This window comes from Sapajus apella, unplaced genomic scaffold (genome assembly GCF_009761245.1).
Source record: "Sapajus apella isolate SASKATOON/1434 unplaced genomic scaffold, GSC_monkey_1.0 scaffold14, whole genome shotgun sequence".
Lineage (NCBI taxonomy): Eukaryota > Metazoa > Chordata > Mammalia > Primates > Cebidae > Sapajus > Sapajus apella.
The window spans coordinates 31967692-31993679 of NW_022436954.1; the positions used below are offsets into that span (position 1 = coordinate 31967692).

The window sequence follows — 25988 nt, forward strand, 5'->3', positions numbered from 1 at the left end:
AAAGAAAACAAAATTTAAAGGTGTTCCTACACCCCATCTTTGGCATCCTTTAATGTCAATGTCACTTGTTCTGATTTGTGCTGGGCAAGGAAAGACACTGTCCTTTCCACTCCAGCACATTTGACAAGGACCGACACTCTGGTCATGCTGTAAAATAAAATAAATACATTAGTAAGACCATTTCCCTTTTCATTTCAGCCTAGGCATAAGAGATGGGTTACTTAAAATTCAAGTGCCAGGAAAGCCCATTGTAAAAGGGAAATATTTTCAAGTGAATTCCGTTTGATCTTTTTTTTATAGGGGCTCCTACAAGCCTCTCTCCCTTCCTCCTCAGACCCTGGAAACCAATTAGTCTCAGCACAGAGGCCATAGACCAGGTTGCAATGGCTCCTTTTTATTTTTAGGGGATATAATTTCAGCCAGGATGTCTAGTCAGTTGTCACATAGTAGACTTAGCATACTTCTCTCTCACACGCATATACATTGGATTTCCCTTCGGAGAATGCACAGATCTTTCAGTCTGACTCCTAGAAAGGAATTAGATCTGGTTGCTGTCCCAATCTTTCAGCAATGACAATGACATAACATCACAGGGCCACCTCATCTTTCACAGACAATCCTGCCAACCAAGTTTTCTAAAAGCCTTCTCTCCCTTGTCTTCTGTCTTCCAGCATTTCAGCGGCATTTCCTTTCCTTGTGCTGTTTGCATACAATTCTGAAAACCTTTTCTTCCATTTTTCAAAGTAGCAGACAAAACTGGACTAACTTTAATTTTTTAAAATGCTTTTGAAGTACTTATCTTTTGAGGAAAATTTTATCCAAAAGACGGAAATGGAAACAATTAGAGTCTTTGCCTCTCCTCACCTTTCTGTCCTGAACCTGCCTTAATTCACGGAGGTGAAAAAAATGATCAGCTGGGTTGGCCTTTTCTTTCTCAGCAACAACATTGCAGAGAGAAAGAGGTGAGTGTGTGTGTGTGTGTGTGTGTGTGTGTGTGTGTGTGTGTGTGTGTGTCTGGCGTGTTGAAAGGCTTGGGGTAAAAGGAGCACAGCTCTCCCCAAGGAATGCCTCAGCAGATGGGAGGGAACCTAGGGTCGCCTTCCTAGGTCTGAGTGAAATGTCCCAGCCGCTCCCCTTACCCCCGAGGTGAGCCCTGCGTCCTGGCACGGTGCCAGGACTCCTGACAGAGCCTGGCAGGTCGGTGGGTGGGGGGACCTGGGTGTTCTCTTTGCAGAAGAACACCATTTGAGGGAAAGCTCCCTTATTTTCCTGGGGCACCTTAGCCCGCCTCCCTTCTATCATTTTTTACGCAGATCACACTAATGATGATGAACTTGCAGCTCAGCTTCCTGCCGCCTGCTTGACCCGGGAGCACCAGCAGGCTGCCGGGCCTCGCCCTGGGCTCCCTCCTCTTCTTGAAACCCTGGGGCTTCAGGGCACCGGTGGGGTTCCGAGTGGGCAGGGACTGCAGGAGGGGCGTGCAGGGGCGCGGGGTCCCGCCGGGGAGCGCGCACGGAGCGGCGCCTCGGCCGCCCTGCTTCCTGGAGCTGTGCTCCTTTGACCCCAGTGGCAGTCCCTGTCACTGCACCGCTCGCGCTCCCTCCGGCTCGCCGCGCCCTCGCTCCCTCTCCTCGCCCCCTCGCTCGCTCGCTCCCCAGATCGAGGCTGCTCGGGTCCTTTCTCCCCCCGCCTCCCTCTAGTGCCGCGCCCCCTGGCCCCCAGCCCCAGCCCGCGGCAGGACCTCCGGGGTCGAAGGTTCTGGCCCGCCCGCGCCCCTCGCCACCCCCGCGCGCCCCCAGCGCTCCTCCTGCCGGCTCGGGTCGCTCAGCGATGGATCGCCTGCTTGCCGGGCGCTGAAGGCATCCCCGGGACCCGGAGCGCAGCCCGGGAAAGGTAATCCGCCCCGGGAAGGGAGGCGGAGGGCGGGGGAGGGGGAGGAGGCGGCCAGGAGCCCGGTGCCGAGCGCGAGGGGAAAAAAATGCACACACAAAGCGGAGCCCGGGTGAGAGGTGCCTTGTCAGAGGCGCGTGCGAGGGGCTCGGAGGCTGCGGACCCGAGCTGCCCCGCTGCCCCTGACGTCTGCACGACCGGGCGCCTCCCGGCCAATTCGGCGCCCGGGGTGGGCTAATTTTCAACCCCTGAGCAAAAGCAAATTCTTTTTTAGAAGCTGTCTTCCCTTCCACTCTCCATCCTGCGCCCCTTCTCTTCTCCACAACCCCTGCCAGCCATCGGTCCCCGACCTCTGGGGGTCCCCACCTTTTCGCCCCCTCCTCCGCCGGGATTTCTTAGGAGGAAAGGAGGGGGTATCGGCGAGAAGCTGCGGCGAAAGCCAGGCGGCGGGGATGGGGGTGGGGACGAGGGCTCCGCGAGCTGTTTACTAGAAAGTCCCGGGGTGCTGTGTTCGAGCCGCCCTGGCCTAGGCCCGGGTGCATTGTGTTGGCCGGATCCCCGGGCTCCCGCGGCGGCCAGAGGCCAGGTGCAGTGACGGGGGGAAGGCGCCGCGCAGCTTTGTGCTTGGGCTGAGCCCCGCGGCCGCCCCCGGGGCCTCCCGCGCGCGCCTCTCTCGCTCCGGGCTCTTTCTCACCCGGTCCCCGCGCCCCAACCTCACTCTCCGCCGCTGCCTGGGTCTCCGCTCTCTCAGCCTGCAGGGCGACCCGGCGACCCGAGCCGGGGTCAGGGCTGGGCGAGGAAAAGTAACCGTTGCCGCCGGATTTCTTCTCTTTACAGAGGCAGGAGTTTCTTTACTATTTACATTTAACAAGGTTATCTTTGTAAAGCCTTTGAATTCCGGGGTTTTGCGGCCTAGGAGGGGAAGGGGGCATTTTTCTAGAGGCTCAGGAGCGGGTTGGAATCCATCAGCAAGAAAATAAATTAAGGATGCCCCAGTGGAGTTGATTTATAGTACATCACCACCCCCCCAACACACACACCCCAAATTAAGTGCAAATGCGGGTCATGAAAAATGTGTAATTAATCTGATATGCTGCAAACAAACACAAACAGGTCGAGGGGGGAACAAGCAAAAGTTTAAGTGAAAAAAGATTTCAAAAGAAGGGGAGATCTCGTGGCCTCCACACCCCCTTCCAACGCTCGCTGGCTCCCTCCCTTCCTTTCTCCGGCGCTCTGGGAAAGGAGCCTGGCAGCGCCCTGGCGTAGAGCTGGGAGGCGGCGGCGGCCCGGGGCTCGGGCTCCACGCTGTGGGTTAGGGGATGCCAACGCTCCCGGGAGGCTGACGTCGGGGACGTGGGGCTGTGATGCCCGACCGAGGATGGCGTGGTGTCAGAGTCACTGGCCGCCGGTGGTCATCAATCAATCCAGAGCTAGGGAAGAGGGAGAGGAAAAAGATGGGTGTCCAGCGGAGCCCGGGGCCGCGAGCGCTAGCGCCGGCTGGGCCGGCTGGAGCGGCGGCTGCGGAGGGGACGGAGGTGGCGACGGGGGACTGAGAGAGTAAGGCTCTGGTGCTCCAGGAAGGAAGGGGGAGTTGTAGCCGAGAAGAGCCGGCCGTAAGCCTGGAAGGGCAGGGCGAGGGTGTGTGTGTGTGTGTGTGTGTGTGTGTGTGTGTGTGTGTGTGTGGTGTGTGGTTGATGAAGCACCCCCCAACCCGCAACTGCCCACCCTAGATTTAAAACAAACAAACCAATCCAAAGTAGAGAATTACGCGCCCCCCACCGCCCCACCTTATATAGACTCCACGAGTTACCAGAGGCTCGGGAGAAAAGTCTTGCCCTCCCTCTCCGAAGGAATGTGTCAGCCGGGTGTCCGCAGTGCTGGAGACAAGTTCAGGTGTAAGTGCGTCGGGAGGGAGGGCGCTTGGTGGACAGAGCACGTGAAACTTTATGTCAGCATCCCCCCAAAAAACCCTGGCGGAGAAGCCCTCCGGGAAGGCGTGTGGGCATCGCTCCCAGATACAGGGATGAGTCACTGGAAGTGGGCATAAAAGAGTAGGGGCGTGAGTTAAGAACGCACTGGATCAGCGCGGCAGAGGGAGGAGAGAGTGAAATTTGGCGGAATTGGAGCAGGCAAGTTCCAAAGTCCCGCCAGGCTCGGTCGGAAGATCTTGGGGCAAGTGATTAAAATGAGCATCCTTGCTGAAACGAGGAAACCGCGGGCTCTTTTCTCATAGGCTGTGCTGGGCAGTGCACGGATAGAGAGGTCGTGAGTTGTTGCTTTGAAAGTTTGGTAAATTAGACTTCTGGTGTCTAGGAGGTGGAGACAGCTATTTAATTCCTCAGCTTTTAATCCCTTCATTGCCAGCCGACTTTAAAAGGTTCTCCAACTAGATTCCTGGAAAAGAATATTGCTAGTTGTACAGTTTAAAGGACAGAAGTGATTGCTGTCTACGAAATGCAAAATGTACTCACATGATTTTTTTTTTAAAGAGAAAAATGAATCTAGTACCAGCATGACTGTTTGGCAGTGTCAGCTCCTTTTAGATTTTCCTTAGGCTTCTTGATATTTCGTAGTGGGTTCCTTTGTTTTGTGGAGCAAGTGTGTTGAAGTATAAAATGAAAATTTGTGCAAAGAATAGTGCTCTCTTTAAATATTTTGTGTAAAAAGTTAAAGTAAGTGTGAAGAGGGTGAGATGCACCAAAATCTGATCATTTGGAAAGTTTTACTGCCTAAATATACAGCTTCTTGATAGTTTTAGGCAGTGCATCTTTCTGTCTTGTTTCACGCTCTCTCCAAATTTCTCAGGTTATAGGAGGTGGTTTTGTCCATTGTCCCTTGTCCCTGAGAGTTTACAAAAAAAAAAAAAAAATCTTTTCCAGGTGTTTGTGTTTAAAATTCTTAGGATATGTTCATTTTGAGATTTGGGTGGGAGTGAACATAACATTTTAAAAAATAAGCCTTTTCTTGACTTGTCTGTAAAGGTGCTGGGAAAGTTTTGAAGCTCTCTGCCTCAGTCTGACATTTTCTTCAAAGGACTCCAGATTAAAGAAGATAGACGCTGCAGGTGCACTGTTTCGATAAAACATTTGAAAGGGAACATGGCAAAGATGAATTCAAATGAGGTGCCAGCCACCCATTTAGCCTTTCAGAGTTACAGGGGCCTGTGCTTGCTGATGAAAAGATGTTCTATTTGTCTTACTGAGGCAAAGGTGCAAAGAGGTATAGATGTTCACTGATAGAGAAGGATGACTTTAGGATCAAGCGGATCATCTAGGAGTGCAAATTGATCAGCTGCTAAGTTCTGTCTCTTCTTAGCTTCAAATAGTAGAACTTGGGTGGGTATCATGCTAACTGCTACAAGTCATTGCATAGATGTTTAAATATTAGGTATGTATATTTTATTTCTAGGCCACATTTACTTGGTTTAATTAGAGTGTTTACTCCAGAGATATTTAAAGTGTTTCTAGCACTGGGTGCAGAGATGGTTACTCAGAGGTCACAGTGGTCTAGACATGAATTTTATTTCCTTTGCTTCTTAATGTTCAGTATTTCACACAATAGACATTGATGGAAGAAGGAACATAAGAATTGTCAAGTAATTTTTACACCACTCTCTAATTTATGCAAACACTAAGTTCTCACAGTCTGAAAATGTGTATTTTTCCCCCTCTGTGCTTTGATGGCTAACATTCTTTTTAATGACAGTCATTTCTATAACAGGAAGATGTTTCCATTTGTATTTACTTTTCAGCGCCATGCAATTATGCAGTTTTGCGCTTCAGTAGTGTCTCGGTACTTTGTGTCTCAAAAGAGAATTACAGTACTTAGAACAGGACTGCAATTTGAAGCAGGTGTTGTGTTTTACTGTTATGCAAAATAACAGTAAAATATAATTGTGGGGGAAATTAAGGAAACAGCTGCAAACTTGGTATGAAAACTGCTACATTATGATTTGTAAGCAGTTCTTATAGATATCTTACATCAGAGGAGCAGGGAAAGATTTTAATTTAGTTAATCCTGCCAGCCTGGTTGTCTATCATCTAGCCCTTAAAAGACTCATACCTCCCATGAAGTCAGGAAAAAGAGGGAGAACCCAAAGTGACACTTTGTTCAAAATGCCAGAGCATGGGGATTCATCTCTTGGCAGTGCACTTGTACATTAGAAAGGCAGGCAAGGTGGGTGTGATTTAGCTTGCTTTGTGAATAGGAAGAAGGCAATGATTTGAGTAGAACACTCTGGAATTTCTTAGCCCAGCTAGCATATGGAGGACTACACAAGCCCCAGGTTGTAAAATAATAAAATAAATGGCCTATGGCAGGCCATCTGCCTTTTGCTCGATATTTAAGGTGTTTCATGCCAAATTTAAATCTAATCTTATTATTCTAAATATTTTTATTTGAAATAGCAGCTAAGATTCTCAGAGCTTAATGGTGCACACGGCAAACCTCTTCTGATTTGGAGCACTTAAAGCAAGAGCATGGATTACCTAAGGGTTATTCAAGGAGGGTACTACGGCTTCTTGTCTACCTCACTGATCAATTTCAACAACTTGGACATGAGAATTTGCTTTCCTCAGCCTTTGCACACCTACCATAAAAATAGGTATCTTCATTTCTCAACCCAGTGTAGCAAATAATATATTGACATTTATGAAAAAATCAGAACTAATGGAATTTTTTAAAAAATGAAACCAACTACTGAGAATTATGTTGCACCAAGAATGAGGTGGCAGATGTAACGGCCGCCCTCCTTCACCGCTCCCTTGGGGCTTGAAGAGGGGAGGTAATGAATACATTCAAAGTGGTGGTCCAGACCTGGAGGTGTTTGGCTTTTCCCAGAGTGACTGGAGTGTTGAAAGAAATGACACTACATTTAACAAGGATTTGCCTTACCATAAGGTTCTGGGCCAGAGAGGAATGCCAAGCATTGCCTACCTATGTATTTTGGGAGCTGCTTGTGAAAGAAGAAAATATGTGTAATGTGTGGGTATTATGTGTGTATTATAGTTATACACGTGTATTTGTTATAAGCACGACATTTAAAATTCTTATCTGTTGTTGTGTTATATGGCTGTTTTAAACATGGAGCTTTCAAATCATTATGTGACACCAACTTTGTAAAGACCAAACATTCCAATTAGCAGGGAAGGTTTGGAAGATTCTTCACTTTGTGCACAAACCATGTATAGTCAGATACCATGGCAACTGTGGATATGCCCCTTCCATAATTCACGTTAAGTGCCATAATTATAATTAAAGAGGAAATCTTAGTTTGAAGTCCATTGAGATGATTTGCTAGCACCCGGCAATGATGTATAGAGTGTAATATCTGCTTTGAAGTGCACGAAGGGAAGAGAGTTGGGAACAGTTGTATCCATGAGCCAACAACACATGTTCAGATTTTCCCTGAACTAGTTTCACATCTAGATGTCAAATTTAATGTCTCTCAGAACACCCTCTTTCTCTTTGTTCTTATTTTATATACGTATTTTTTTTTTCTTTCAGAAATGCACAGCGGTATTGATGAGTAGATCCTTGGATTCAGAGGTTGGCTGAAACGCACCATGCCTGCTTCCATCTTTTGCTCTGTAAAGTTGTGAATTGCTCATGCCTATAGGGAGGAAGGATGGCACATGGGATTCCTTCTCAAGGCAAAGTTACTGTAACGGTGGATGAGTACAGCTCAAACCCCACCCAGGCATTCACACACTACAACATTAACCAGAGCAGATTCCAGCCTCCACATGTACATATGTAAGTATCGCTCATGAACTTAACAAAATTAGCAATCAAGAAAGTAGAAAAAAAAGAAAAGCACTAACTACTGACTTCTGCTAGGGAGAATAAAAGGTAAATGATTTACAAATCGGATGGGTATCTGTGGTTTCAAATACAGCTCAGGAGGAATCCCATACGTCTGTGTAGCATTGCAAGTTTTCAGAGCACTTTCAACCACAATTTGACATCAGATCTTCAGAGCCTCTGAGGGCTGGTGGTTGGTTGCTCATATTTATAGATAAGAACAGAAAAGAACAGAGAGGTTAAAGTATTTGCAATGCCACACAGCAAATTTGTCTGAGATTCCTGACCCCCAGTTCAATTTGCTTTACATTGTATTGCTAGCCTTCATTCTGAAATATTTCTTTAAAATTTCTGTATTTTTTTTTTCCCCACACCTCACCCCACTACCCCTTTACATTCAGCTGGGAAATAGGCCTAATTGGGACTAATTGTCCAGCTACTGCTAGATCCATTGTCTTGCCTGTTGCTAGTGAAACGTGTGTTGCATGCTTCAGGACTCAAACAATATGGGGAACAAAGGAATAAGGGACAGTGGAACAGTTGGTTCCAGGAATTGTACTTTTCGCTCACTCCCTAATACTATTTAAGTCATGTCGAGGTTTAGACTGTTTAAGGAACAAAGTGTGGCAGAAACCCAGAGGCAAGGATTTTGCAGCACCTGGTTGTACATCAACTTTTTTTCTGGTCCTCTGCTACAGGATGTGCTGGGCTTTCAGCAGAAAGGAGCAAAAGGTCACCATCTCTCTTGTTTATTCAAGGCCTGGTGCTCATTCTCTATGAGACCCTTCCAATGTCTAACATGAGTCTTTCATAGTAGGACTAAACCTCTTTGAAAACTATTGTATGGTCAGGATAGAAAGGAGGTTAGGGCTCTGTTGACTGTTTTTACCACTACTGGAAGAATTGAACTCGGGGCATGTCCAAGTCATAAGCTCTTTTTTTAGTAATTGCTTTATGTGAGCAGTAAAAAAAAAAAATAGTAGGACACCCTAAACACACACAAACCCCTTGGAATTTAGAAACACTAACCAAACAAAAGGGTCTTTCCCTTGACTGCCTGTATATTAGTGTAAATACTAGGATGTTGCTTTGCAACTATATTCTAGAGAGCAACTCAGTTACCTATGATGGGATATCTCTGCAAAGCAGCCATTCTAAAACAGCATGCTTGAGTGACAAAAAAAGGTAAAAGAAAAAGAGTCCTTGTAAGTGGTTAGTGCTCAATTATTTCTAAGAACTTCATACTTTCTTTAAATGAGAATATATTCATGATTATAAAGGATTTCCTAACATGATTTTAAGGAAAAATTTTAAGATGGATAAAATTTTTCTAAATGAACAATAAATATATGTTCAATTAAAGTATTCTTTTTATTCTACTGTTTTTATTTATTTGTTTTTCTTTAAATATGCTACAGTATTTGTGTAAGCTGTACTTTAGAATAGCTTCAGCTCTGTTTTGCTGGTTTTTTTTTTTTTTTTTTTAATTAAAGAACTACAAGGAATTTTGTAGATGCTGTTTCCATTCAGGCAAAAGAAAGTGTGTTTTTCCCAGATTCCTTGGAAAATGACTGCTGGGGAACCTCAGCTTAGTCTTCAAGTCTGCAGACATCTGCTCACTTGTTCTTGGTCTTAAGATTCCACTGGCGAACTGTGAATGCACAGAGATATTTTAAAAATCATGTAACTTTAAAGCTGATCTGCTTACATTTAGCCATAACAAATTTGAAGGATCAAATTATACCTCTTTTGAAAAAAATGGTTTGAAAATGGGGCAACTTAGACAGCTGTGTAGTGCTTTCACCAGACTCCCAATCTTGGAATAGAGGACTCTTCTGCAGGCTAGTTCCAGTGTGCCTTTTCCCTTTTATTGTCAGTGAGGGCTTCCCACCTGAAGCCTCTGCTCCAGCCACACAGTTTGGTTCCCTGTCATCTGAGCACACTTTAACCCCTTCCATCTTGGTGCCATTGCCATCACTGTTTCTCACAGCTCTAACATACTTACACTCTGCTCATCAAATGCCTCAAAGCCAGTTTAGGCCCCTCCACTTAAACTGCCTTTTATACCTGTCCCTTTCCAATCTAAAATGGTTGGGCCTGCCCAAGTTACTTGGCTACACTTTATACCACCTCCATTATTATTTTTCTTAATCTATCTATCTACCTACCTACCTATCTGCCAATCTATCTATCTGCCTATCTGTCTCTTATTCTCTTACCTCCTACATTTTGAACTTAAAGAAAGGCTTATTCTTCTGAGCAGGTGACAGATGCTTGAAAACACTTGGCTGATTTATCAGTTGATTTGGTTATGCATTGAGTAGAGAGATTGGATTGATGCTTGGAGATTTTCACTGGAATTTTTCTGTCAGGTCTTGACATTTTGAATGTTTGAATGTTGGTACGTATTGTTAGGAGGCTGGCTCACCTTTTCCTTGGCTTCACTCTTTCTTGCTTGAGAATATGGCATTGTTTTGTAGGTCTGATGACCTCACACAGTGAATGGCCTATAGTAGGTGGTCAGGGATCTTGGTTGAATGCAATCATGTCATATTTCTGTTATGTTAAGAAAAAAAATTGGCCTTAATCTAAATAGAAACTTTAATTGACTGGAAAATATCTATAAAATATTTAGTCTAAAATTTCTTCAGTTTTTCTGAAAATTTCAACATGTCATGGCAGAAATTTCCTCCTCTCCCCACGGTAAAGATATTTTGTCTTTTCCACTTGCGTAGTTGCTCATTTATTTTGCATGGGATTTTTAAATTATTTGCTTTCTTTTTTCACTTACACTTGAGATCTCTGAAGACCCCTGGCAGATCACCTGGATTATAGTTAAAATACCCATCCCTTTAATGATGTCTCATTTCTTTCCTACAGCCTTGTGGTGGTAGTTGGGTTTTTTTTTCACATTAATTGGGAAGAGCTCACCTCCCATTTAATACAGTTCATCTCAGCCCAGCTTTTTGACTAACAAATTTTCTTTTCCAAGTCTCAGTTTACTCACCTGTAAACATTTGCACCAAGTAATAGTTAAGGATTTTTAGCTCTGACTTGCTAAGATTAAGATTGCGGTTAAGATAATGTTTATTTGCAAAGCAATGCTATGAAGGAAACAAAAATAAATAAGACCCAGTCCGCATCTTCATGAAGCTCATTGCTGATTTCAGAACTGATGCTTCAAACAGTTTTATGAAGCATTGGTTTAGTTTTCATCTTTGAGTTCTGACAGGATTACCACCAACCTCTCTAAGAATGACTGGCTTGAATCTCTGCTTGTTACGTAGGGAAGATTTTTTTTTTTTAAGAAAGCAATCCTGTATGACCTTGGGAAAGAAAATTAAAGCACAGCTGGAGTTGGCAGAGCAAAATTTAACCTAGCATTTGTGTGCCTCACTTACCCAGACTCTTGAACGTACTAATAGATGTGATGATTGAAACCCAGCAATTAACAGGCTTCATTTCTCCACAACCCCTTCATCTTTCCCAAGCAGAATGATAAGAAAATTATTTAGTATTTTTAATGATGGTGGGAGGAGGTGCTGAAGGAGCCAATGTAGGTCTGAAAACACCATAAAGAATTTGTATGCGTTTCATGATCTGAGGCCTAATCAAATGTTAGGAAACTTTATTAGTAGGGTATCCAGCCATCTCACTTTTAGCATTGAAAGCCCTGTGTTATTGGAACGCCTCAGCCCCATGAAAATCAGGACAATAGGATACCCTACTCAGGTTAATTCCTCATCCTTTTCTTTAAGGATTGACGAGTAGGTAGCTCAAATCAAGTTTTGTTTTCAGTTTTGGCCACTTTGCTTGTCTGTGCCTTCTGTTGTTAATACCCCTCGAATCTTACTCTGTGCTTGTTCTTTTACCCTTGTTCTATGAGGCAGGGTAGCCTGGTGGTCAGCATCCCCTGTGGAATCAGATTATCGGATTTAAAATTTGCTTGCACCACTGACTAGCTGTGTAACCAGGTGTGGAGAAATATTCTAACTTCTCTATCTTTTCTTTTGTTATCTGTAAAATCTGTACCATAAAAGCAGTACCTATCTCAAAAGGCTGTGAAGGGTAAAAGGATAAAACAGTATTACATGTTAATGTTTATATATGATCTATCCTCAATAAGTGTCAGCTGTTGTCATTAATAATTGTTTCATTGATTCTGGGTTTTTAATTTTAAACTGCCAATTCATTCTGAAAGCAGTGGAGTGTAAATAAATGAGTAAATAAAGTCATTGCTAAATTTTGTCCTTTCTTCCTCAAGGAGCCATGAACAGAAAAGAGTCATGGAATCTTTTCTAAGTGGGATTTTGGTTTGTCAGGGTTGAGAAGTGGCCTGGTTTAGTGCCTGTCAAGATTATAAACAGCCTAGGAGTGTCTTATCCACCTCCAGTTACTCCATGGGAGTGGCAGTCCCAAGTGGGGATGGAATCTTGTGAGCTGAGTGCTGACTGGTTGCTCTCTGTGGAATCACAGTGGCCGTCCTCCACTTGAGCTGGACCTGGGTTCTCTGTACCTCGTTCATTTTCTTAGACTTCCCACCTCTATCTGTGGTTAAAACAGAAACATCAGGAGTTAACTCTACATAACCAGGATTGAGTGCAAATGGCACTGCTTGGGCTGGGGAATGAGGACAATATACACATGGTAGCTGAGAATGTGGCCTGAAATCAGAGAGCTGTATATAAATGTTGATCCTGCCAGTTACTGGCCTGGCTGGGTGATGATGGAAAAATTGCTGAACCTGTCTTTTCATCTGTAAAATAGGTTTAATCACCCTTTAATATGATTGTGAGCATTAAATGAGATGATAAACAATGACATATAGTGCCCAAAAGATACCACTTGATGAACAGATTCTATGATAATATTTATGGTTTTGTCTCCTAGCAGATGAGCCTGTTAACATTTTCCTTTCTAAACTACTTGGCTGTATGAAGCCTGACAAGTTCAACTTGTTTTGTTGCCATATTGTGTAGTATCTGTCAGTGTTGCTTGGGCATCACTAACAAAAAAAAAAAGAGATCTGTAGCTTTTAGGGTATCTGAATGATAATTTCATGCCAAAGTATTCTAAGATTTTGTTTATCTGATCTGAGATTTTATTCTTATTCAGTTCAAAAATATGGTAGGAAGTAAATTATCTTTTAGTTCTGTATTAGATATCCTTACGTACAAAAGCAAAGTTACAGAAGAGCGTTATAGAAAAGGTGTCTTTTGGCTAAATAACTATATAAAAGTGTGTGGAAGGATAAATAACATTACTGGTGATTATTTAGGGAATACCCTTGGAAATGAATTTGCTGTAGGGAGTGTTGGATAAAGGCCTTTTACTTTTTATTTCTTATACTTTTCTATAATTTGAATTATTTTTGACATGTAACACTTTTATGACAAAACTTTTTTTAAAAGATGATAAAAAATATTATTTTTCTCCAAGTCTTTATGCTTTGCCTGTAAGATTTGCTTTAAAGTCTTGCTCTGATGCCAATCTTCTATTTTTTTTTGTCCTCACTTCTTTGGGTAGCACATTCTTCTATTTCATATTATAATCAAGGAATAGGCCAAAGGCTGTTCATTGGTTCAATATAACTCAACTTGCTCAGGTGTGGGAAGATGAGAACAGTGTTGCCTCCTTCATCGTCTTGTAACTGATTGGAAATTTTTAAAGAAGTATGGTCATGTGTCACTTAATGACAGGGGTACATTCTGAGAAATACATCTCCCAGACAATTTCGTCTTTGTGCAAACATCATAGAGTATATTTACACAAACCTAGATGGTATAACCTACTATACACCCAGGCTATATAGTACAGCCTATTGCTCCTAGGCTGCAAGCAAGCCTGTACAGCATCCTACTTTACTAAATGCTGAAGGCCATGTGCATCTAAACATATCTAAACATAGAAAAGGTACAAGAAGAATAGGGTAAAAAGATTAAAAATGGTACACCTGTAGAGGGCTCTTACATGAATGGGGCATACAGGACTGGAAGCTGCTCTGGGTGAGTCAATAAGTATGCAGTGAGTAAATGTGAAAGCCTAGGACATTACTGTATACTACTATAGACTTTATAAACACTCTGCCCTAAATTTATAAACTATATTTTTGTTTATTCAACAATAAAGAAAGAAACTTAGCTTACTGTAACTTTTTTACTTTATACACTTTTTTATTTTGTTTAACTTTTTGACTATTTTATAAACCAGCTTAAAGCAGCTGTACAAAAGTATTTTCTTTCTTTATATTCTTATTATAAAAGCTGCTTTTATACTAAAATTTATTTTATTTTTTGCTTTTTAAGCTTTTTGTTAAAAATTAAGACATGGTGGGAGGGGAATGAAGGATTTAAAAACTACATATTGGGTACAATGTATACTACCCAGGCGATGGGTGCACTAAAATATCAGATTTTATCACTATACAACTTATCCATGTAACCAAAAACCACTTGCACCCCAAAAGCTATTGAAATAAAAAGTGTGTGTGTGTGTGTGTGTGTGTATGTTTGTGTGTGTGTGTATAAAACTAAGACATGAACACACATTAGCCTAGGCCTACATATGGTCAGGATCATTCATATTACTGCCTTTCACCTGTACATCTTGTCCCACTGGAAGGTCTTCAGGGGCAATAACAGGCATGGGGCTATTATCCCCTATGATGACAATGCCTTCTTCTGGAATGCCTCTTGAAGGGCCTGCCTGAGGGAGCTAGGGTTTTACAGTTAGCTTTGTTTTTTAATAAGTAGAAGGAGTCCACTCTAAAATAACAATTAAAAGTATAGTACAGTAAATAAGCAAACCAGTGACAGAGTCGTTTATTTCATTGTCAAGTATTATATACTATACATAATTGTATGTCCTATACTTTATACCACTGGCCACGCAGTAGGTTTCTTTCAGCATCACCATAAACACACGAGTAATAAGCTATACCACAATGACATTATGACAGCTAGTATCATTGGGTGACAGAAAATTTTCAACTGCATTGTAATCTTATGGCACCACCTTCATATATGTGGTCTGTCATTGACCAAAATGTCATTATGCAGCGTATGACTGTATTTTCAGATCCATTTGGGGAAGCCAAAAGAGTATACAGAAGTAGTCTTCTTGACAGTGTTTCAGGGAATCTGCATTTTAGTCCTGTCATGGTCAGTAATCAACTCTGTGATCTTTAGCAAACAGGGCCTCTCTGAATTTCAGGTTCCATACCAGCCAATAGACTTGATGGTCTTAGCATCATCTCTTCTCATTTGAACAGTCCAGGATTTCTCATATTCCTTATCTTTATATTTGTCCATGCAAAATTAGAACACAAATCCCACAACATTAGTGATATTCTATAGGGAAAGAATATAATAGAGACATCATTGGGATATGGTGGTGAGAGAAGAGAAATGACCCCTAACACTCACACAGAAGAAAAGTCCTATCTGTGGATGAATGCATACGTGTCTGGGACTCTGGAAAACTGCACTTACTAACAAGGTAGAAATTTATTTTGTTACAGGGTCGGGCTGCATTTGCTATTTAAAAAAAAATCTAAACCTACACTTCTTTGTTGGTAAGGCACTTCCTCATTTTAATTATAGATTCATCACTGTCCTGCACGTTAGCATGGCCATGATTTGTAAAATGTTTTCGATCTGAAATTCATCATAGAAATGCTGAATGGCTCTTTTAGTTTGCACTTTATATATAAACACTGGGTATTTTTATTTTCTTCTCTTATTTATTTTTTAAAATAAGTTATTTTTCTTATACACTCCCTGAGGGTACTCATCTTGTGTTCCGTGACAGTTGGACTTCATTTTAGAGCTGACTTTTTTCCTATTCTGTACATTTCTTTGTTTGCACTCGAGCATTAAAGAAGCAATCTAAAAGTAAATTTTTTTGTCCATAGGAATTTGTTTCTAGAACCCTAGCTGTATGTTGCATAATTGGACAGTGGTCTTTTTGTTTGTTTGTTTGTTTGTTGGCTACTTGAGTTTTGGTAAGGGTAAATAATTTTGATGAAATAAAACAAATCCTATCTTCTATGTTATACCTGGATTTTGGGTTCTGAATGTTACCTACATTTGTAGGGATAAAGAAAGACTCATAGAGAAAGCATAGCCACAGTCAATGCATAGATACATCCTGGAACTGGGAGCCATCAGATCACCTTTCCTTATGGACTGAACCTATCTATATCCTGCTCTGAATACAATTTTTGTTTTTAAAACTTCTTACATGGGGATATTTTGGTAAAAATTATTCAAGTGGCAAGACAAACTAAACAGACAGTAATGAAATAAGTAGTTTGTGTTTGTGACATACTCGATTTTGGTTCTGAACATTTAAAGTTTCAGAAGATGAGATTTTTAAGATGTAGAAACAAAGCTAATGCTGCCGAATTTACTGCATCCTGTGTAGCAAACTCTAGGTAATTCTGAACTGTTTCCAAAAAGGAGAAGCTTGCTAAGTCTTGGAAGATCTATTCATCTGTTTCTTTCCTTCTTTTTAGTATTTCCTTTGCTCCTTCCTTCCCATGTCTTTTCCCTTTTAGACTTTCATAGCACACTGGAAACTAGATGTTTAAGTAGCTATCCTAGCATGGTTAGACATTTATTTCAATATCAGTATAGACAAAACTGCCACAATTTTGCAGATCACCATATTAGTATGCTTTTTTTTAAAAAAAAAAAGTAAAAAGTACACTTAGAGGCTTTGTCTGTGTGGAAACACTAACTGCAAAGAGGAAACTCTGTTGGATTTATTGGCTCTTGAAGTATTTGGGTCTGCATATTTTTGTTCTATTTTGCTTTGAAGATTGGTTTTATTCAATTTATGTTCCTGTAGAAGGGACAAAATATATGTAAATAAGAAAATGCATTTTTGCAGATTTTTTATTTTTTCTTCTTTACCACAAATCAAGAATATAAGCTACTGTAGTTGATTTACGTTTTTGTGCAAGTTTTCATCAAGCCTCGGACCTGTTAAAACTAGTTTAAAAAAACAAAAAGAAAAAAAAGCTAACATCATCATGGAAAATAGCGAACAGATAACTTTTTCACACTTGATAGTATTTAGCTTTAAAATTCTGAGTCAGAATTAGACCATTACTGAAGCTCCTCTGTTGCTAGTGGCTTCCTTAAAAGACTGCAGGACTCTACTTCAAAACATGGGCTTTACCGAAACTCACTTATTTCTTTGTACAGACAGTCTCTGAAACCTTTCAGCTCAAAGATTTGATAATTCTTGGATTGGAAAAATATCCTTTCCTGTCTTGCTGTGGGCTTTTTTGGCATTTATACGGATTGGCTAAGAAAAGTGGCTTACTTGTGGTATTTGACTTTAGGTATTTGGGCCAAAGACCAAGTTTCAAACCTTGTACATATTTGTACACTTAGTTTAAAATATGTTTTGAACAAAGGCTTTAAACTGGAATCAAGAAAAAATGAAGTCTCCCACCAGCTAAGCAATCTCAGCGTGTTTTCCTAATTTCCTGAAAGAGTTAGCCGTCTGCTATGACATAGGCATTTTACTAGCTCCATTTAAGTCCTGAGTTTTGGAAAATTTTTCTCCAGTTTGTTTTATTTTGCTTTGCCTGGAGACTTCAAAGATAACCATCGAAGCCTATCAAACTATATTCGATTTTTTTAATCATAAAAATCACACCTATTGCTCTTAGCACCTTTTATTTAATACATTCTATATCTAAGAATGATATGACTTTTATGTACTGGTTCTGCTTGGGTGGTGCTATGGTTTGAGTATTTGTGTCCCTCCAGAATGCATATTTTGTAATTCTAACTCCCAAGGTGATGGTACTAGGAGGCGAGGCCGTTCAGAGGTGATTTTTTCATGAGGATGGAACCCTTATAAAAGAGGCCCCAGAGCAACTCCTTGTTCTTCTTTCATATGTGGTTACAGTGAAAAGATGCCTGCCTATGAGCTGGGAATTGGGCCATCAGCAGACACTGAATCTGCCTTGATCTTGGACTTTCTAATCTCCAGAATTGTGAGAGATAAATGCATGTTGTTTATAAGGTACCCAGTCTATGCTATTTTGTTATGACATCTCTAACAGCCCAAGGCAGGTAGGCAGGGAATATAATGGGAAGATTAATTTTATAGAGGGAAGAGGAGGAGAAATGGGGGTATTTGTGAAGGAGAGAGGGAGAAAACAGGAGGGAATATATAGCAGATATATTTGTGAGATCGTAACTCTTTCTTGGCAGTTATGATGTCCTGGCCTTGGGCTTAACTTTAGCTAGGAGTGGGTCAGTATCCCTAGACTTCATCAACAGGGAGATGAGACAAAATTGCACCTTAGCTTTCTAGGGTACACATGCTGGCTCAATATACCAATGAATCTAGCATATGAAAAATTAGGACAGCAATTTTTGATACTTTGACCTATGTTGATCTCTGAGAAGGAAAAAATGTTTAGGTAATTCAAAACTTTTAGGCTTGTATTTCAATATATTTTAAAAAATCATTTGACAAATAATGAACTCTGAACTGGCTTTCAAGAAATATAAGAATATCTGAAGTTGTGATTTCCCAAGGTTCGCCATCTGTTAGTATCTAGGAGACTTACCATATGTTGTGCTCAAATTCTGACTTTTACAGGTTAACTTGTTTTCACTTTGTTCTTCATCCCTACATTTTGGGCACAGCTGGTCGCACTGAAACCTATCTTGATTCAATAAACTTAGAGAAAAGAATGGGGAGGGGTGAGTCTTTGGGAAGAACAAACAGACTAGGAGGTGTTAACTCTTAAAGGATATTAATTCTTCCATAATGCAGTTCGAAGAGTCTAATGCTTCCTTCATGTAAAATACATGTAAAGGCTTGGGTATCCTGTTTGGTACAGTAGTGTGAGTCCTGCTCCAACCACTCTTGCAACTGACTCTCCTGAGAATTCAGAAGGGAAATAATAACCCGGTGGGAGTCTGTTTGTTCCACCTTGTGCCCCTCGGTGGTGGTGGATGGCTCCTCTGTTTCGAATCTCTGCATCTCGACCCCACCACGATGTTAATGGCTGTCGGCACGCTCCACTGTTTATCTTGGAATTTGATCCCATCATCTTGGCAACCAAACTGGGACCTTTACCGCTCAGATTGTTTGTCATTTGTTGTTAATTATCTGTTACTATAAATTCTGCACTTTGAGAAAAAGGGAATGTTTTGAAATATTTCCTCCAACATGTAAGTGGAGCTTCATTTTCTGTGGACAAAAGAGAACAACAACAAAAAAAATGAGCCCTTTTGGGAACTGGTTTTAGGGAAATCAAGTGCTCTGATTTTTCATATGGCTTAGTGAGATCCTACTAATGTAGCCAGGATTCGCACTGAAAGAGCCTTTGCAATTCAGCCATGGTCTAATACAGATCTTTAGTGACAGGTTGGAGGGAAAAACTAATTTAACTTTACATAAGGGGTTTTGCTTTTTATCCCAATCTCGTTATGCCATAATTGTGTGTGTGCTTTTAAATGCTAGGGCCTGTTCCCTTCAGCCACTTCCTCTTTTTTAAAGATTATTAAGACAAAGCAGTCTAGAGTGAGAAGTATCTTCTGCCTGCCTGTCTTTATGAGGTGTTTATTTTGTCAAGTGTAGAATTAAAATGAGCTTTCTAGTCATTAGTGGATTTTAGTCCTGGTCTCACACTCTGCAGGGAGGGTCATGCTATGTTATAAACAGATAGCACTGTTTTTGCAAGGTGCTGTGCCACAGGCTGCAGGAGCTATGGTTGAGCTTAATATCTTAATAAAGCGGTAAACAAAAGAACATGAAAGAGAGAGAGAGGGAAAGAATGAAAGTTTGTATTTTAGAGGGGAGCATTTGGGAATAGAGTGACTTGCTTAGCAGAAATCTGGGCACAGTTAAAGTGTTAAAAAAATGAAGTCATTTGAGAAGTTCTATAAAGAAAAAAAAAGTATACCCAGAACTACTACTAGTATCTTATCTTTATAGTGGGGATCATAATCATATATGCTTCAAAAAGCAATGGTGAGGGTTATAGAAGAAATGCTTAGTGCCCAGTAAAGCACTTAGTACAGTATCTAAATGCTCCATATATGGTGGCTATTATTGTTAATAATATTGTGTATCATTATTGCTTCTAAAACATTAACGTGAGCTTCTGCAGTTTTAATAATGATATATAGTCCATCATCACTATAACTTTTTTCGTGCCTTGAAGTTTGGTGTGTCTGTTTTATTCTTGTCAAGAAGTTTTTAGGGTTTTGCTGTCTCCCAAGGGAGACACAGGGAAGGAGGGATTGAGTCTCTGTTAATGTGATAGCCAGGGGCAGAGACTTAATAAACACTTAGCTCCTTGCCTGCTGCCTGGGACAGTGAAACTCTCAGTGATATGTGTTTTACTGGAATTGTGGAATTTGCTTGGGCGAAAATGTTCTCAGGTTTATAGGGATTCATGATAATAGTGTCGTCCCTGAAGTAAAGCACCGCTCTAAATATTCCACTTTCACTATCCTTTTATGTCTTCTCTCTCAGTGTTTTTCAAAGGGGGCAGGATAGGTGCTTGACCACTACTTTAGAATACAGATTATAATCAGACTTTAGGATTAAGAAATGAGTAGTAAATGTATTAAATTAGTGACTTAGCAACTATTTGAGTATGAGAATAAGAAACTGGAGGGGGGAGATTGGGAACTGGAAAAAAGCACCCTTTGATTGCTCTGGGAGAGGCTGGGAAAAAGGATTTAACACTTTGGATTTTTTAGCAGCCATTAAAACTCTGATGGGATCAGATTACTTGACTGCACATCTGAAACATGAAACTCTTGCCCTAAACCTTGCAATTGAGTTAAGCTCAAAATTCTAGGCCTCCCCCTATGACTGGCCTCTGGGTAAGCCTCATTGTTGACTGCAAAATGATTTCCTTTGCGAGGAGCAAGACTACAGTGAGGTTTTTACGGCCAATTTAGTCTGTGCATTGGTGCCAGCCAGACTTTTGGCAAGAGTTAGTGCCAACTTTGGTGATCTGTCCACCGAATTTTTCCCAAGGTCTTCAAAACCGTCTGGATTGAGTGCTGATATTGAAGGAAAGATGCATTGTAAGTCCAGCTTTCTAGGCACACCTCCTGTATTTTTTTTTTTTTTTTTTTTTTAGGGACACAAAGACAAATTATATTTTTTTAATTTTTCAAGTGGAGATATACTGATAGATGTCATAGAGCAACAGGCTGATCCGTGGCCGTAAACTTAGAGCCACAAAAGAAAATCGAAAGTCTCCTTCCCTAAACACTGTTTTATCTCTCTGGCTTTGCCACTTTTTTAGGGAGCTCCTGTCCTTCTCTCTGGATTATGTGTCCCTTTATACATAGTCCCAGAACCTGTGAGTGGTACTGTCCTTTGGTAGCACTTATCATAAATATATTCTCAAATTGTTTGTGAAATATCTATGTTCCACTGGGATATAAGCTCTGTGAGGAAAACGACCTTATCTTTTTCTTTTTATTTGTTTTTTGCTGTCTGTATTCACAACACCTATCACAAAGCTAGACATGTTCTGGACACACTATAAACACCTGTTGAATGAATGAATGAATGAATGAAAACTGAGTTTGCAAGGATTCAAGGGATTAACATGTGCTTCCCCAAGAAGCGAGGGCTGCCTTGTAATCACTCATTCATTTTGAGAATATGTATGTAGACTTGAGGCTACTTGGCTTTAAAAAGGGTAACTTATGTAAGTCTCCCATGTTTTTTTCAGGATGGAGCTGGATGAAGCTCAGAGTGAGTATTTCTGATACTCGTACACTAATGCTGTCATCTCTGCCTTCAGTTGACTTTTGCTTTGACAGTAGTAAACTCTCATTTCTAACATAGGAAAAAATATCAAAGCTTCCACTTTCAATTTGACCCTAAACATTTGGGGTTTTTATATTGTTCTTTTAAAATAGAGGCATTGGAAAGCATATTGTTTTAACTACTTGTAAAATGCTCATTTATTGATCCTATTTGGAGTCAACAATTATCAGTTAGAAGCGTGAAATTAGTTAAGAATTAATTAATTCAGCCCACTTACCTGGAGGCTGACTGACAACTACTCCTAATATGTGGAGTTTACTTGAAATGAAGACCATGAAAATGGGTCATCTGTCATCATGGGAATTGTGCATTTTGAATAAGGCAAACCGATTTTTATTCTGTACTCTGATGTCTAATGACTTTACAATTTTTTTTTAAAGTAGACTCTTAAAATTTTTATAGAACAACTTTTTTGACAAAAATCTGTGATTTGGGTTAAATAAAGATAATACAGTCAAATACATGGTATGACATTGATTGAATATCTTTCTTAAAAACCTTGACTGAAAGGTAAAACAAAGGAAATTCAAAGTAAGTATGCAATGGAATTCTAATTATGGGTAACTAAACTATAAACCCCTTGAAAACCAAATGAGCAGAAAAAGATCCTGCTGTAAAGTGCCAGGCTTAAGAAAATTTTATATGGAGCAGAAATTAAAAGAGGGAAGATACTAAGAAAGAGAAGTCTGCATCGCAAGCAGTTTTGGGGCAGGAAGTTTTTAATTTAGATAACTGACTTCAGGTTTCTCTGTAACTTTCCCTGTGGCTGTGTCTACTAAGGAAGGTATTGTATAATTAGACTTTCTGGAGATGCCCTTTGGCTGAAGACCTAATTGAGTCTCTGGACTCGGGTGCAGGGTTAGTGCTGGAGAAGCTTTTTGCCCTGCAGGTAAAGGCGCTTTGATGGACCTACCTCTTTGATAAGTACCTGTAGGGCCGGCAGTGACATTGTTTAGGTAAAGTATGGTTTAGTAATTGAGGAGTCAGTGCTCCTTAGTATATGAAAATCTTTCTTTAAAATAGGGAAGACACCAAAATCCACATACACAATTTAAATGAGCCTGTATTCTGCATTATAAATATGCACCGGATGCCAAGTAGAAAACCGGAACACTCTCTCAGGATGCTGTTAGGGCCAAGCGGAATCTCATTAGGGACAGCTTCAAAGATCAGTTCCTCGTGTCCATAAAAACAAGTGTAAATTATCTGGTGCGCGCCTGCTGTTAGCAGTTGCGGTGTTGCATTATGCATGATTCAAGACTGCACAGGGGAGACACAGACTGCACGGAGTTCCACAATATATGCGGGGATTTCTCTACCCATTTTTTTCTTTTTGGTGCTGAGTCCTACATTTTGGAAATTTATTGGTGTGTTTCAGTTAATGGAGGGTGCCATATATAACCAGCTCCTACATTTTTGATGAATTGGAGTCAGTTCAGAGAGGGATGATAAGGTTCTGAACTGTTTACATGAACAGCCACGCTACTCAGATTTATGTATCTTGTTTGCTCACACATGGAGTCAGATTAAGGGGGCATGAATGCATTCCATGCACATAGAATTAAGCGCATTTGTTTCAGGTGCTCTCTCCCTCATTTTGGTCTCTTGGTTAGATTTTTTAAATAAATGTGAATGCTCAGTAAATTAAGAAAATGGAGTTGAGTTTAATCTGTAAATCTTCAATAAATAGATTTGAAATAAATGCCTAAGGATCTGGAAATATATTTCTGGGCTTTATTGCCAGAGGAGACAGGGAAGTAATATAGTGTTTAAGAACATGGATTCTAGACGCAGACTGCCAAAGTCTGAATCTTGGTCTGCCTCTTACTGTCTGCCTAACTATAGCCGAGTTACTTGACCTCTCTGTGTTCTCTTCAATAAATGAGGGAAGCAATTATTACCTTTCTCAAAGGGCTGTTACGAAGGTTAAATCAATTGCTTTATGTATAGCACCTAAGAAATTTTCTGGGGATGTTGTAAGTTCTATAGAAGTGTTTCATTTTGGTGTTATCATCATTATCAGAGGTGGAAGACCTTCCAGTGCAGCTGGGCATGACTAGGTACAGAACACTCAGAGCCTGAATTTATAAACATATGTGTGCTTGAGTGGGTAGATATACATGAAGGCTGAGGGCAGGCAAAGTCAGGGAATGATTACCTTGGGGTCAATTAGAAGGAGTCACTAAAAATACAAAATGCTTAGTAGATGTGTGTACCTTGCCAGCCCAGGTGACTTGGGGAGATAAACATAAGATCTTGAGAAAAGGTTAAGTCAGAGTATCAAGAGAGAGTTAGCTTTCCTCTAGCCAGAGTAGAAGAAAGGGTTTGCCAATTTCCTTTTCCTAGTTGTTTCTCAAGGCCTGTTCCCAGAACAAAGAAGCATGTGGGAGAAAGATCAAAAGGTCAGCCTTACACAGTGTCACATGACTTAAATCCATCAATTTCCCAGTACTACATACCTCCATTTTGAAATTCACATTTGCTACTATAAGGGGATAGCCACACATAGCCATATTGCCCCTTCTAGACTGGAAGCCCTATAAGGGCAGGATTGATACTGGCTAATCTTGAATCCTCTGCGTTGTCCATGGGCTCAGTAACAAATTCATCTTGGACAAATCAATAAACAGTCTTCAATATGTGTTTTTCCTGTCATTTTGTCCTCACAGCAAATTCTCTCTGAACTCAAAATCTTCCCACCCTCTTTAGAGTCACTCCTACTACTAACATGCTCACCCAAGCACTAGTTAATGGCCTACCGTGCTTGCTCCAGTGTTCCTCCTTTCAGTTTGCTGAAATTGCCCCTGTTATCTCCTGTCACTCACTGATCAATACTTTAAGAATGGTTTGCTGGGAACTCTTATATTTTGGCACTGATTGAGGCTACCTTAGGTATTCTGTAGACCTCTAACACTTTTACTTGGAAATGAGAAACTCACTCTAAAATATTTGAATAAGGGAAAGACTTTGGCTTGATGAGGATCTTGCAAACTATCTATAGCAGAGATTCCCAACCCCCGGGGCCATGGATCTTACCAGTCCCTAGCCTGTTAGGTGCTGGGATACACAGCAGGAGGTGAGCTGCACCAGCATGACAGCCTGAGCTCCACCTCCTATCAGATTAGCTGCAGCATTAGATTCTCACAGGAGCCCAAACTATTGTGAACTGTGCATACGAGGGATCTAGGTCGTGCACTCCTTATGAGAATCTAATGCCTGATGATTGGAGGTGGACCAGTTTCATCCATGGAAAAACTGTCTTTCACTAAACCTGTCTCTGGTGCCAAAAAGGTTGGGGACTGCTGATCTATAGGATAGGGAGGGAGGAAATAAGCAAGGAGAGTGGCATGTCTGGGGAAAGCTGGGCGTCATTGAAAATGTTACAGTAAGTGAATCAATAAGCATTTATTGGAAGTATCATGGGATGCAGAGATCCTGGTTGTTTTGCTTCTCATTTTATCCCCAATGCATAGTACAATGCCTGGCACATAAATAGTTATTGGTGAACAAATTAATGAAGGAATGTTTTATTGGGTTTAGCAGTCAGGATGATATAGACTGCTAGCATGTCTTGCCTGTTTAGAGAGACAATTAAATGCATCTGAAATAAATAATATTTAATAAAATAATCATGTGTGTATTATTGTTAATAGAATATCAAGGTTCTTAAAATACTTGTGTTCTGCACTTACTGTGAAGGAAACAGAAGTAGAGAATTTGATGTACAGCCTACTGGCAGCCCAGAGAGGTTGAGTGATGCGTTCAAGGTCAAGCAGGACTGCTGGTTTCCAGTACAGAATATGACTTTTTATGACCCTTAATAATCTGTAGGTGCCTAAGGAACTTACGGTTTGGGGCAGACAATAAATGCTAACCTAATAAAAGAAGCAAAGAAGAATTTCTTCAATAACATGTCTAAAATAAGACTTTTTGGGCATCTGCCTTAGTTCTATTGAAATGCTTAACAATATTTCTTAGTTTTTCCCTGTAGACATGCATCAGGTTTGATTCTTCTCCTAAACATGAAAGAAGGTAGGCTTCCCGAAGGAGGCACCCTGTGATGGAAAGCAGATTGAAATAAACAGGAGCAGCTATTTTCTGCCCTTCTGGAGGATCGCACTCCACTTTCATTTCAGAATATGTCCTCCTGTTTCTACCACTCTTTTGTCCTTTGGTTCTTCTCAAGTCTGGCAGCATCTTCTGGCCTTATGGGCTCCAGAAACCACTGCCATTTCCTATTCAAAGCCTGTGCACACTTGGACAGCAATTGCATTTTTGCTTGGTTGTGGGAGTTGAGAAGTGTGTGGCCATATGCTATGGCTTGGATAATGGCTTACATTTCAAACAAGTTAGATGGTTTCTGGCCCACTGCTTGCTGTGTGCAGAAATGAGCAAACCTATATGCTTCTAGGTCTTTTCCATTTGGAGACATGAAGATGAAAAGTGGGATGCTTCAACCCAGT

General features: G+C 41.0%; 1 protein-coding gene and 1 long non-coding RNA gene across 6 annotated transcripts in view; one reads left to right on the plus strand and one right to left on the minus strand.

Annotated features, from left to right (window-relative positions):
- The first annotated feature begins 523 nt into the window (after positions 1-523).
- The window catches only part of MPPED2 (metallophosphoesterase domain containing 2), a 177316-nt gene continuing 151851 nt past the window's right edge, over positions 524-25988 (plus strand). Inside the window, exons 1-2 of one of the 5 annotated variants that reach the window (XM_032283671.1) lie at positions 524-962; positions 7396-7644. In XM_032283671.1, coding sequence (XP_032139562.1) covers positions 7517-7644 — 128 coding nt within the window. In that variant the 5' untranslated portion in view covers positions 524-962; positions 7396-7516. Of the gene's footprint in view, positions 963-1063; positions 1894-3316; positions 3448-3653; positions 3786-7395; positions 7645-21427; positions 21451-25988 lie in introns of those variants that run through there. The other 4 variants (XM_032283669.1, XM_032283672.1, XM_032283670.1 and 1 more) reach the window with 4 other exon arrangements.
- Positions 2954-4100, minus strand: LOC116555179. The gene is made up of 2 exons (XR_004270415.1): positions 3701-4100; positions 2954-3320 (listed from the first exon to the last, which is right to left on the minus strand). It is a non-coding gene; the product is annotated as an uncharacterized LOC116555179 (long non-coding RNA).